Here is a 14,466-nt window from a genome sequence, read left to right on the forward strand (position 1 = left end):
TCTCACACGCCGCACCAGGGGAGGTCTTTTGCCGCCGCACGCAGTGCAATCGGGGTCAACGGCTTCAAATCTATTAGATTCGACCTTTACTTTACTACCAATGGGTGCCGTGTGAGCTACACACACCTCTACAGCCAGTGGCGGTCTTTCGTCGGCGATTGACTCATTTTTCCATTGCTATTTTCCTATGTTTCGACTTTTCCTAATCAAAGATTAAGATAAAGTAGTCGTGAAAGTCTACTTCAGCCAATCCAGCCCAGCAAAATGCAACACACATCATTTCACTGCGGCTTCTAGCAATAGTTTTATAACTTGTTTATCAGACTATGTAAAAACCACTTCAACGAGCTTTCCCTTGTGAGAAATGGGTAGGAGTCAAACTTCTGGCTCCAAATCCCTTTTTTTTTTTTATTATTTTGCTTGTGTTGTATTTGCTGATTTTGGGATGATTATTGGAGACTACCACTCCATTAAATCTTGTATCTTGTAGCTCCTTAGTTTGTCTATGATATCTAGTTTGTCTATGATATACTTGCTTAGAAAAAAAAAAAAAAAAAAAAATCCTCTATGCATGTATGTAATCCACCATTATCATAGAGCAGGGAAAAAAAATTCGACTGCATTCTACCTCAACTTTGAACTTCTTGACTACGGAATGTTTAAACCCTCAAGACAGCAAAACCATTTTTGGTGTGATAAAGGCATAAAATGGAACTTTATCTGGAAATTCATCAATAGGATAAACACACCCATACCCACACACTACATACACATACATACATATACACATACATACATACATACATATATATTATGACACAGACACACTTGCTCAATAAACATCAATACCATCCATCAAAGCAGAAAGGCTTTTCATCCACTCCAATAAAGACCCAACAACTAGAGGAATTAGTGGGGTGGCATCATATCAGGTACTAGATACCTTAAAGCCCCCAAGGCCACAAAAGTAGGTTCCACATCACATCTCATCTTCATAGGATTATATATTCCCCATCCTCACACCTGATCTTCTCGAAAAAGATTGGAAAGAATCCAAATAAAAATTCTTTCCACCTCCCCAATCAAACATCCCAACCCACCATTGGGATCCACCTCATAGCAGATTCCCACGCTTTCAAATATAAAAACAAACAAATAAAAAGAAGAGAAGAAAGGTAAAAGCAGTGGCAATCGAAGATGGCACAGAAATATAGAAAAATAATATAAAAGAAAAATACGATATTGACACTACAATTTTGACGATAATAAGTGATAATATAAGGTTCCATCATCAAAGAACCAAATGCCCTACATCCTGTCACTATCTTCTCCCAAAATAATTCATCCATATACGGACCACATCAGCAACACCATTTTTGTTCTTCCTTGTATTTTTTTCGTCTCCCAACAGACCTAGATACAGCATAACAAATCTCATGCAAAGAAAAAAAATACCTTCCCCCTCAAACCCATTACAAAATACAGTATGAAAAAAGGAATAAAAGAAAAGGGGACACCAATCCCAATGCTTCACTTACCAATGAAACAGGTAACCTTTTATAAAAACAAAATAATTTTATGGGGGGAAAAAAAAAAGACCTAGGTTATGATAACTATGGGGAGAGAATTACTTAACCAGGGCTTGGTCTTCGCAAAATAACCCAGATTAAGGATTCTCATCCCTTCATGACTTCTGTAATCACAATAAATGGTGACCGAATAATATTTATCCTGACTGTCTTTCCTTTTCCTTCAATTGTTGCTATAACCTGCTTACCTCCCACGTTACCAACCAACTAAAAGAATTAATGGTTGAGTTTTAACTACCTCAAGCTCAGTAAAAATAATTTCATTTTCACTAAGCAGCAATCCGATCAATTTGCAACTGCTCGAGCCATGGTCCCGAAACAGTCTGATCACTGGATTCAGTCTGGTGCTTAGAATCAGAACCCTCAACAGACAGTGCTGTGCCAGAAACCGGGGTGGCTGCATTTTCTGTGTTTTCAGTTGGTAATTCTTTAACCAGAGATTGAACCCATGATACATCAGGCTCCTCTCTGTTACGTCCAATTGAACATGACTTGCGTAACCCTGCTAATTCATCTCCTTGAACAGACCAATCTACTTTCCCATTGTGGGACTCCCATTTTGACCAAGAATGCCTGGGGGAGCCAACAAGGCTGTTAGATCCCAGATCACATGGTAGGTTGGATCCAAGATCCCGTGAGCTGAAGCTGCGCAATTGTAGCTGATGCTTCTCGAGATGAGAAAATGCAGATACCCGAGAGCCCATTGGGGACAGCGGCTCAATGCTCCAAGGTGAAATCATCCGTGGAGAGGAAACACCAAATGAAGCCTGCAAGTGAGGATGATCAATATTCTGGGCAGGGAGCACATTAGTTTTAATTGGAGATAACATGCTGCTCTGCTGCTGAAATTGATTAAGTGCCGATTTATGTGATGGAGAGAAAACAGCTGAAGCTGCATGTTGATCAGAATATCGTGGAGATGAGACCTCCGCGGAGAAGAGCTCATCTAGATTTGAGGGGCTCAAGGTTTTTGAATGGAAAGAAAGATTCCCGGGAGAAATACGAATATGAGCTTGAGACGAACAGGAGAAATCATTCAGGAGCGGCTGTTGTTGCATTTCAAAATCCTGCAAAAACCTTAACTCTGCGGAGATGTCTCTTGCATTGAGAGAAGATCTCAGACGACTCATTTGCAGATTGCTGCCTGGAAGATGCAAGGTGGGGATGTTCTGCTGGGGCCAGGCCATGGACATTTGTGAAACACCATTACCAGAAGGAGACAGAGACGGAGAAAAAGGAGAAAGTGACATGGCAGACCCCACTGAGGGGGAGCTAGGAAACATGTTCAAGGCTGCTGCCATATCCATGACAGTGGCAGCAGAGGTAGCTGATCGAGGAGAAGATAGTGCGGATCCAGAAGATGCATACAGCAGTCGCAGTTCCTCATGCTTGTGGGCGAAGAAGCAAACCCTTCGCATGCAGCTCATGCCATCCTTGCAAAGTCGAGTTCTATATTGTGCTGGGTGCAGCCAACACTCAAACACCCCATGAGCGTATTCGCACAAATCTCCTCGTCTACAAGTTCCCTTTCGAAACTCTGGGCATGGCACACAACTGTAATGATACTTCTTCGGGTCTCTTCTCCTGGCATTCTCACCTGGATGAACAAAAGGACACTCAGTCCAATCATGGGAATAAGCTCGGGAACAAGGTCGGATTTTGAATGAGAACATTCGAAACTCATCAGTAGCATAAATGCTACTCTTGAGGTCAGGAAGAGATGGGTCAATCGGGTATTCTTTCTTCTCTGGGAAAGAACCAACATTTGCGCTATTAGGCTTACAATTTACAGGAGACAATATGGAATTTGAGACAAAGAAGGAACCCTTTTCTGGGGATGCCGGGAGGGGCATAGAATTGGATCTCAAATCAACAGTAGAAACATGTGGATCCTCCTGACAAGCAGGATAATCATTTCTTAAAAGCTCTTCAAGGGCAACCTTCAAATTGGATAGATTCGGTGGAGCAACAATAACATCGCTTGGGCGACGCCCGTAGGCATCAGTAACATTAGGCTCAGCACCAGCACATAATAGCAACTTCACAACAACCACGGCACCAACAGATCCACCAGAAGCAGCACAGTGAAGTGCAGTGCTTTTATCTGCATTGCTGGAGAGATTTACATCTGCTTCGGGAAGAGCAAGAATTAATTTCACAACATCAACGCTACCATATTTAGCAGCGACCATTAATGGGGTTCTATGCTCAAGAACCATGCTCTTTAAAAACTCCTGACGACCATACCATAGTCCAGTCTCGGTGATCACAGAATCATTACAGATAGATTTCTTGAAACCCTCTACGTCATTATCTGCTGCAAGCTCAAGTAAAATGGAGAAAGAAAGCTCAGATTTAACTGTTCCGATTGGATTATTCATAGCTTTAGTCAAAGATCTGCTTTCTGAGGAAGGAGGCGGAGCCAGTTGGAGATTTAAATGCTCCGGACCAGCACACATGCTTTAATTAGCAGCCAAAAAAATCCAAAAGACGCCCAATCTACAAAGAATCAAATTCTAATTTATAAGAATAAACGTAGGGAAAACAACTAAGAATCATATACTAATATAAACCCCGATTCCTAGCATCAATCCTCCGGGGAAAAAACAAAGATAAGTTAAATTAAAAGATACCCACTTCAAACGATGAACTGTGTAGCCCAAACCAGGCATATAAAGTAATAAATTGAAAACAAAGAAAAGCAAGGAAACAACCCAACCACCATTTGAAAGGACGTGAATAGAGAGACTTACCAAAACATTGGAAAGCGATGGGAATGGACTGAACGAAAGACAAGGGTCAAGGAAGATAATGTAGAGCGTATATATCCCTTAGATACGATAAAAAGGGGGCAGATTACAAACATGGTAAAGAAAGATTATCCCAAAATCTTGATGTATGGACATGGAAAGTGATAACCCGGATTCAGACTCCAAATGCATTTATCTTCCGGATCGGACCTCGAGAAAACCCTCATTGCGATATTAAATTTCACTTAGAATAAGGAGGACAAATATTACAAAAATGCATAAAGTCTGGGTGAAAAGAAGTAAATACGAAATGAAACATTTCTTTTGAACCCTACAAAAGGAAATGCACATGGCATTTAAAAAATCTTGAAGGCGAAAATTGCAAAACTCTGCTCCTTTTGCTCGAGGAGAAAATATAGGAAAGGAATGAGAAAGAAAGAAAATGGTACGTAGGACAAAAACAATAAATAACAACGAACCAGTTCAAACCAGAAACATAAACCCAAAAGAGAAAAGCATAAAAAATCAACAAGACACAGTATGCAAATGCTTGCATAATAAGCAAAAGAAACGAAGAGAAAACTTACAGATTTGAAGGCCATGAGTTGGGAATGAACTCAAAAGATCAAAAGTCCTGAGCAAACAGTACGGAAATCCGTGACACGCATTCGCTCATCGATGCGAGAAGAAGAGACGGAAAGCAAAGGCAAAGGCCAGTGACGCCTTCAAAAGTGGACGACGAGAAGCAGAGGAAGCATAAGAGAAAGCGCGCGACGACGACGAGGAGTGAAGTATCTCTATCGCCATGGCCACTAAAGCGCAGAGAGAGGGGGGGAACCGAAATCAATGTGAAAAGAAATTCGGAATAAAATTGAACTTTATGGAGACGAAGCCACATAGAGAGAGGTGAAAGAGTGTTGAACCTCGGCGTGGGGAACCGGCTGAGGGGAGAGAGTCCAGAGTGGAGTAGGTGAGGTGAAGTCGGTGTTAGGTGACCGGACGAAGCGGTGGACCATGTGGGGTTTGAGGTATCACCAGTATTTTCATTTGTAATTTCTTAAAAAAATATGGTATGAAAAATAAAATTATAAAAGTATGGGCTTTAACAGTATGATGGTTTGTTTTAAACTAAAAAAACAGTATGATTGTTTATAGACCAACCCAAGTCGTAACAATATGATTGTTTGGTTTCGAATCATTTAAATTTATATCGAGTTAATTGGCTTCCATCACCGTAATAATCAAGTTTTGTTACGTATAAGTCGGTGTATTAATACATCATTTATAATGAGACTTATTATAATTTAAAAAAAATTAAAATACCAATATTTTTTGTATAATTGATGTGGAAAAACTTCTATGAGTCGAAGTAGTAAGCTCGGTTTGACCGCACTTTATTTTTTGTGTTTTTATTTTTTTAAAATATTTTTAAAAAATAAAAAAATGCATCAATACATTTAAAATCATTTTCTTCATCATTAAATAAAAAAATAATAATACCGAACAGTTAAACTAAGCGATATAATTGGAGCGGCAGAGTAATGTTTTTCAAACTTCTATATCAACAATTTGTTAGATGCATGAAAAATAAGACTTATAAATATATATATATCCTCTTCATCATTATCATTATTAGGATGGCTTTCCCACATTGTTTTCAACTTTTCATGTAGGGAATGTATGTGCTCAACAATATTGCCGGTGGGAATGAGTATTGGCGTTGAACGCTCTAGAAAGGTGTTTACTTATGTCCTGTTTAGATATTGAATTGGATTGAATTCTTTATAAATAGTAATATGGTGAGATGGTGAGATGAGTTTTGTAAAGTCCATTTAAGATGGATTTAGATGTATTTATAGAAAGTTGAAAAAAGTTATAGGTCTTACATGTAAATATGTGTTGAGTTGAAAAAGATTATGAGTCTCATATATAAAGAGATTTTGAGTTAAGTGATATTTAAAATTTAAGAGTTATATATTTAAATGTTAAACTCAACTTAAAATAAATTGAAATAAATTCATCTTAATATCTTCTATCTTCCCAACTGCCTTATCTTTTTAACGAATAGAGCTCTCGTGAAAGAGAAACATTCATTAGCTGTCCCCCTCTCTTAACTCTGTTGGGATAAATGGGGCAGCTTCGATTCCTCCTTTCTTCCCCCACTTCGTCAGAAGACAGCCCTTTTTCATTTCTTTTTTCGTGCATTTTTAGGTTTACTCTGATTTGTAGGATATGCTCCTCCTGCTGTCACTATCTTCTACGTGTCACCCCACCTTCTTATCACCCAAATGGAGCTCAAGGAAAGTAGAAAACCCACCATTCACAGCCTCAACCTCTCACACATCCAACTGGTAGATCTCAGGGTTTCCTCCATGTACTTCATTGATATTTTGTGTTAGTGTTTCAGAGTAATCTACCAGTACCTTTGAGCTCTCTCTCCTTTTGTGAGTTCATTAATTAGTTCTATGTTTTGTTGGGAGTGGCCTCACTTATCTCTATTCTAAATGAGAAATACTTTAATTATAAATAAATTATAAAAGTAAATTTATAAATTATCGTGACTTGATATAATTTGTTCGTAAAATAGATCTAATGAATTATATAAAACTACATCACTTTGTAAATTTAATTTTATGTAATTATTTTATATTTGTATCACTCTCATTCAAAAATACAAAAGACATGAGATCAAAGATTTTCAACCATCACCCTCAAGCATAAATTTAATGCACATCTTCCTAGTGAGGATTCTTCCTGTAATAAATGTTTCAAAGCAAAATGAGCATTTAATTGATCCAACAACCATTTTTATGACAGTCATTTCATCTTGTTTTATATGATTATTATAATTTTTTTAAATTTTTATGTAAAATATAATAAAAAATTTAATTTTTTTAAAATAAAAATTATATTTTAATAATATTTTATTCAACTTTCAATAAAATATCTCATATCATCTCATCTGAATTACATAACCAAACGAGAATTTACAGGATCACACTATTCCTTTATTTAGTTCAATTCTTGATTTGTTGTTATTTTAATTGCTCTAGTTGAATATGTTACTTTGTAGTATTTGATGGAGACCTTCAACCTCTCTTGATTATTTCTCTTTATATAATTAGTTATTTTATTTTCCTTGAAAAAAAAAATGTGGAAATGAGTCTCATAATAATGTGGCAATGTATCAATTCCTTCCTCAAGCTAACGACAGGGCCTGTTCTTTTATACTCGAAGTAATTGCAATTCATTTCTCCCCACTTACATTTGAACCTCAGTCACCTGGAAAGAGAAACTGACTACCTTATGCTAATCTGAGGAAAGAAAGTGTTTTTCCAGCATCTTCACACCTTAATTCCTGCATATTGTGCGCCGTGTACTTGATTGTGATTACTTTTATTTTATTTGCCATCGTTGCTATGTGTGTTTTGCACAACATTTCACAACACAACCAACATTATAATTTTCTTCCAAGGATACAATTGCAGTCAAATGAATTAACTTAAAGTTGCAGCTGAATTCAATAGAGAGAAAAACCAGTTCATTTTCCTTCAAGCTCTCTAAATTGTGAGCTGGTATTTCATGTATGCAAACCACCGAATGTGGCATTTTATTAGTTCCTTGTAAAATGATATACATGAGATTCATGGGACCTTGACAATAGAGAAATTACATCTAGGCTAGAGACAATAGAGGGAAGATAAGAAAAAACAAGGTATATGCAGTTGCAAGTTTTCAGCCAATCTTCTCTGTGCTTGTGTCGTCCGAGGGCCATATCACAGTCTGTATGAGACGTTCACGCATCAACTCCAAGTTTTCATCCGAGATCTCTTGGTATATTTCAGCATGATTACATTTCTACATCACAATGAGAGAAAAGAAGAGTTGGTTTTCAGATTATTTAACTTTTTTTTGTGGCTTGTAGGTACTTTGCAGGTTTGAGAAAAAAATTGAGAACAATTTCAAATTCCACACCTTGATCCATTTACCATATAGGTGAAGCCGGGTTACCATGACTCTCTCAGCAAGCTCTTGCCTCTCCTGTCATTAGAAAACTTGTACACGATTTCAAACATATTTTAAATTTGGTAAAATATAAAGCAATGGATATACCATTAAAACTTGATATTTTGCACAATATATGTAGCAAATGAAAACTGGATTTGTTGTAGTTTTCAGATAAATGACACCAAAACAAGAAATGGTTTTCTTAAGTTACACAAAAGTGGATGATTTACTCTATCAAGTCCAATATAACATATAAAATGAAATGTTTACTTTTCTGCATATTAGAAACTATTGGACAAGTTTTCATTAAACTTTTTTGATAAGCTTTTTTCTACACATAAACTAAACAATAGAAGGGCAAAACCTACCTTTACAAGTGTACGGACGAAACGTTTTCCATCACCGGGCTGATTTGTTGCAACAAAACTGTCCAAGTGAAAAAAAGAAGCAAGACTTTAAATGGAAGAATTATTACCATAACCTACATATATTTAAACACGTCTATTCAGATGTAGGTTGGAGAATCGGAAACTCTAGAGCCATCTACAATGCATTGCTGCTGCACTTACATATAAAGATAAATGAGCGTTTCTTGTTATTAATAACCTAGGTAGGTTAATCTGGGAGGACAGAGTTGACTTGACGGGAATTATGGTCCAGTTTGTGTTCTACAAACACGTCAGATCATTTACAATCCCAGAACAGAAAAAGGGGTTCCCAAATTTCAGACACGCATGCTTTATACATCGTGTTGGAGCATCAAAAACCAAAAGCTTGAACTACTGCTTATATTCTTACAGAGACCAGCTAACAACATAAACCCATTTCAGTTCTAGTTGATGCAAAAGTTCGATATGAAGACAAGGGCTGAAAAACTTTCTCCAGCATCTAAGTAAGACGCCACATCATATATCGCTGCAGTTTGTTATAACCAACAGGAAGATGTAAAATGTAGAATAATGGTATAGAATGGAGTTGAAGATCCAACTTACTCGTAAAACCACCTATATTGCGTTGGATTCATCTCATACAGCTGGTTAAGAACAGTCCTCACAGCCTTGTATGTGAAATAGTTGAGGATTTGCTGCAGACAGACATTTTGTTAGCTGTAGTACATTGCAGGTTCTGATTTTTATAATTAATGGATAAAAGTATTATGAAGGTTTTCAAAAGATAAAATAATTACAAACAGAATGTTTTTAGCTGTAATACATTACAGGTTATGATTTTTATAATGAATGGATAAAATTAATATGAAGGTTTTCAGAAGATAAATTAATTTCATGTTTGGATGCTTAGCAAGAATCAGTTAACACTCGTATTCTTTGGAAGGGACAGAGCACCTCCATAGTCTAAATTTGCTTGTTTTACTATATACTTAAAAAGGTTATATAAAGACATCAGAAGTGCTAATTGGGAAAGGAATCTATTGTTATATTATCCATTTCCTTGATAGCTTCATATAGCAACTATGAAAATACTTGAATAGTTTAGATAGTAGGTGTTTCAATGATTTGTGATGCATACAGTTGCCAGCCTATTCCAAAAATGGCCAATGCCCCGGCCATAATCAAGGAAAGTCTTCCAAATTAAAGATTGGAAAAAACTAGGGCAGGATGTAAAAACCTTCAGTGAAGAGGTGTTGATTTGCATATTATCAAAGGATGATGAGAAATTTTAATCTAAAAAAATCAGAATATAAGGTTAAAAGCATGATTAATATAGAATTCTGTATCAAATAAGTACTGATATTGTGCTGTGCACAATATTCATGCTTATTGTATCCGAATGGCTAAAAATAAAGCAGAAGCTGCTCTTTTATTAAAAAGCTTAAAATATATTTCTTAGAACTATAAATGAACACGTTTGTGTGAATATGGGATCCGTGGTAGCATGCCTCTGAACAAGTTAGCTTTAGGATTAAAAGATATGCAGGGAAATGACGACTTTGCTTTAAAACCTCATGTCCCCCAATCCTCCCATTCATCATCTGTGGCCTTATCTTCCCTTTTCCATCCTTTCCATATAGAATTAACTAATTATTTCACAATCAAGTTTCAGCTATACAGTACTGCTGCTTCAAATCTACTGAGACACTCAAATCTCATGACTAGGGAGGGATAGATATTGCGAGGGAAACGGGAAACTTCCATCGATTCGACATAATTAACACTTCCATTCACGAATTTTAATTTCTTTAGTATTCGGCTTCTAGTTAAAAAGTTTTTTTTGAGCCAATAGCACAACCATGATATGCTTGAGCTCCATACTTCAAGTTCTAACTTATGGAGTTACTAAGAAGTTGCAACTACTATGAGTTCATGAAGATTACGAATAACATTCAAATAAAACTTTTCAAAGATTGATATCGTAGGAAGTGAAAATCTTACCATCTAAGATGTCCCGAGGAATTCTCTCTCTCTCTCTCTCTCTCTCTCTCTCTCCCTCTCAAATTTTTAGATGACTAATGGAGGAATCAAATTTCAATTGTTAGTGCACACACATGCCTGGAGGAATCAAATTTATGCCTCGTTTGTTTTCACAATCATTTTCAACTCATCTCATCTCATCTAATCATTACAAATTTTCTAAATTCTCATACAAAATAAAATAAACAATTCATTTTTTTTAAATTTCAAAACAAAAATAATATTAAAAATAATATATTATAATAATATTTTATTCAATTTTTAATACTCATCTCATCTTATCTACGAAAAGAAACAGGAACTGAATTAGGTACCATTTATTCAATTTGATACCCTTTTTATTCAAATTGAGAATGGCAGTGCACACACTGCCACACTCTCCAACTCTATATACAGAGAAGGGAAAAATAAAAAGGACCAAAACAAAACGGAAGGCATACTATCCTCATCGGAAACACTTGTAGAATTAGGTACCCTTTATTCAACCATACATAGAAACAGAAAGCACCATTCCACCAATTCCCTCTAGATGCCAATATGCCAACTTTTAGCTAATTGTATTATATAAGTAAATGATATGTCAAGAATATGAACAATGAGTACTACCACAATCTATTGAACAAACTTCATAAAAAAATGTTAAATCCAAACCAATTCTCTCACCGTTTTAACATCCTCAAAATTTTCTTCGTACTGGCCGGCGAACTCGTTGACGATCACCAATTTCCGACCCTTCCGGTGCTTCCTCGAACTCCGATTAACGATACTCGAAAGCGCTTTCCTCGAGACCCTCAACTCACGCCTGGAACCAATGAATGAACTGCTCAACTCCACGGACACCGGTTTCCGAAATTGCTTCCTGGTCATTGAATTTCTAAGACAAACCAAATCTCCACCACTCTTGACGTTCATAATAGCTGAAGGCAGTGCATCCAAACACAAACAAGGGCTAGTATGCGAGTCAACCACAGACGAACCCACAACGGATAAAGCTACCACCATCCTCTCTTTCACTCACACACAAGCTAATCGTTAAAAATTGAGCTTCCAAGAAATATACCCAGATCACAGCTATCCAGAATTCAATCTGCCAAGTCGTAATTCAAGAAAATCGGAGATACCCACTAAGGAAAACCAAGAAAGCGCAGTTGGGTGTGCTATAAAATTGGAGATTGTCGTATCTAGTCAGAGATTAATGGAGTGAAGGAACTGAATCTTAAGCAGGAACGTCTTCAAGAGAAGGAAAGATTTTGTGTGCAAGGAAAGTGCGGGGAAAACGTTGGATTCGAAGTACCGTGAAGTTTGAACAACCTTAACCAGACAAAAATCTAAGGTCCAAAATTCTCCAACACAAAAGGCAACAGAAAATCAAAACAGATTCTTTTATTATTTTGCAGTATTCTCCACTCCACCCACCTGGACGGATTCCCAGTTTGGTGGGTGTCGTGCCACGTGGGGAAATCTGTCGGTTTTGTACGAAACGGTTTCACATGCGAAGATTGCGTGAGAATATCATGATTCTCGTTTCCTTGAAGACCTTTGCGGGTCAATTTTGGATTCCATGGATTGAGGATTCAACTTGCAAGGCACAAAGTCCAACATTATACTGGCAAACTGCAATTTGATCAGCCCATTTTGAGCAAATCATTAGCATTCCAGTTTATTGAGAATCTTTTTATCAATCAGACCAATCGATCATGTAAATAATCTTTTACAGTAATTAATGAGTTTAAGTGCTCATATCAACCTTAATATTGCCTTAAAAGAAATTGCTTGTGGCTTGCATAAGATCATTTTCATTTCATTAGAAGCTTAACATAAACAAGTTTTCAGTCTTTGATAATACGTCTGCAGTACTGAGTGAAGATGCAGTTTTATGGAGAAATTCCTGCTTGGCCCACCATTAAGAAGCAAGCCCAAAGTTAAGCCTGTCATCGTGGCCATGTGGCGGATAACTCCCATAGAGTTGGAGATCTGACCTACGGTTATACATAATCATTTTTAAAAAGATAATTCTTACAAATCAGAAGATATCATCTCCTGGTTCATAAGGGATCACGAAGAATATACTACGTCCATGTTCCTCTATAAATAATTTATGAGAGATAATAAACATTTCATCTTTATTTTACGTGCCCTTATTATCATATTGTTACCGACTTAAGCATCAGAGTCTATTCAAGACAACTAACGCCGCCTCTTCATTGCTGCAAATTATCCGTGCGGTGATGTGAAACACGTCTTTTACATAATATATGGTTTTTTTGGCACTATTTGTTCGGGGCTTGAATCCCAGTTTGCACAAAGCATCTATATATAATGTATTTTCTTTTTTTTTTACAATTATCCCAGTGCGCAATACTTGATTTGTAAATAAAATAATTTTAAATTTCTATAACTAATCAAGTCTTACCATATCAATTAAATGAAAGTGTGTCACACCAGCTTTCAAATAGAACTTTTCTTTTTTTATCAGTGCCAAATGTCTGAAACAAAGTTAGTACACAAATCTTTAATAATGAATTTCTCGTAAGTGCATTTTAAATAATTCTAACAGAAAATAGACCCAAGAGTGAGAATGCAGAGCCACGACTACTGCTCCGCATCTGTAATTTAAAATTAGAAGCTTTATTTCTATTGAACCACATCATCTTTTTTTGGGAAGTGTAACATATCTTTACACTTCTTCTTCTTTCCTCTTTATTTTACTTGTTACAATTCATAATCGAAGAAACTTGTGTTAACCAACTTCATAATCAAATTATAAATAGAATAGAAAAAAATAGAGAACAAAATTAAAAATATCATTTTTTTCATGAATCCTATGGTGCACGACCAGATAACTTAATATTAAATCAATACAATTTTTATAAATTTCAAAACAAAAATAATATTAAAAAATTACATTTAAATAATTTCTTAACTTTATCTATTCACTTTAAAAAATTCCAATATAATACTTATTCTAAAAATATATTTTTATTTAATTTTTTTCTCTCATTTTTTAAAATTCAATAAATTATCATTTCTCGAACCATTTCGCTATTATTTACAAAATTTTAAAATACTTTAAACATCTAAACATAGCCAAAATTTTGGGAGAGGGAGAGGAGTACTTTGATTGGAATTCAAGGTAGACTAGTTTTTTTTTTTTTTTTTGTTTTGAAAATAGTACCTCATTCTTTCATTCAATCATAGAACATTGTCTACAAAACCTTCCATGTCTTTCTGCAAACAGGAAAAAATACAAAATGGTACCTCTTCTATCCATACTTGCTCTACATTTGATCTTAAAGCTAACTTAGCCAAACTGTGTGCTACTGTATTTGTATTTCTGTGAGTATATTGAATTGCCCAATTGAACCACTCAGATAAAAAAAACTTTGAATCTTCAATGATACTACCAAAGCATGATAAATCTTCATCTGGGCTATAAACAGCTTTAACAATGTTTTGAGCATCTCCTTCGAATATCACTTTGTTGAGTTCCAAGTCTCCACAAAGTTCCATGGCTTTTCTAAGGGCAAATCCTTCTGCTATTTCTGGTTGATTCACATTACCTCTGATTCCATAGTATGCTGCTTTGACTGCCCCATTTTCATCTCTAATAGTGACACCTATTCCCATTTTCCTGTGTTTGACATTACAAGCTGCATCCCAGTTAGCTTTAAAGCTATTTGCTCCTAGTGG

General features: G+C 36.0%; 2 protein-coding genes across 3 annotated transcripts; both read right to left on the reverse strand.

Moving 5' to 3' along the window:
• Positions 1-1,224: 1,224 nt before the first annotated feature.
• LOC121241372 (zinc finger CCCH domain-containing protein 56-like) lies at positions 1,225-5,315 on the reverse strand. Its single transcript, XM_041139115.1, has 2 exons — positions 4,927-5,315; positions 1,225-4,088 (listed from the first exon to the last, which is right to left on the reverse strand). The coding sequence occupies exon 2, from the start codon at positions 4,046-4,048 to the stop codon at positions 1,859-1,861; it is 2,190 nt and encodes a 729-aa protein (XP_040995049.1). The 5' UTR covers positions 4,049-4,088; positions 4,927-5,315; the 3' UTR covers positions 1,225-1,858.
• Positions 5,316-7,924: 2,609 nt separating this feature from the next.
• LOC121241502 (chaperonin-like RbcX protein 2, chloroplastic) lies at positions 7,925-12,121 on the reverse strand. Of its 2 annotated transcripts, none has more exons than XM_041139291.1 (5): positions 11,440-12,121; positions 9,340-9,431; positions 8,716-8,773; positions 8,315-8,394; positions 7,925-8,197 (listed from the first exon to the last, which is right to left on the reverse strand). In XM_041139291.1, exons 1-4 carry the CDS (start codon positions 11,776-11,778, stop codon positions 8,347-8,349), a joined length of 537 nt encoding a protein of 178 aa, XP_040995225.1. In that variant the 5' UTR covers positions 11,779-12,121; the 3' UTR covers positions 7,925-8,197; positions 8,315-8,346. The 2 variants fall into 2 exon arrangements, with proteins under 2 accessions (XP_040995225.1, XP_040995224.1); XM_041139290.1 differs by having other exon boundaries at positions 8,315-8,380; positions 11,440-12,117.
• Between the last annotated feature and the right edge of the window lie 2,345 nt (positions 12,122-14,466).

The sequence above is a fragment of the Juglans microcarpa x Juglans regia genome, chromosome 7S, assembly GCF_004785595.1.
Source record: "Juglans microcarpa x Juglans regia isolate MS1-56 chromosome 7S, Jm3101_v1.0, whole genome shotgun sequence".
Lineage (NCBI taxonomy): Eukaryota > Viridiplantae > Streptophyta > Magnoliopsida > Fagales > Juglandaceae > Juglans > Juglans microcarpa x Juglans regia.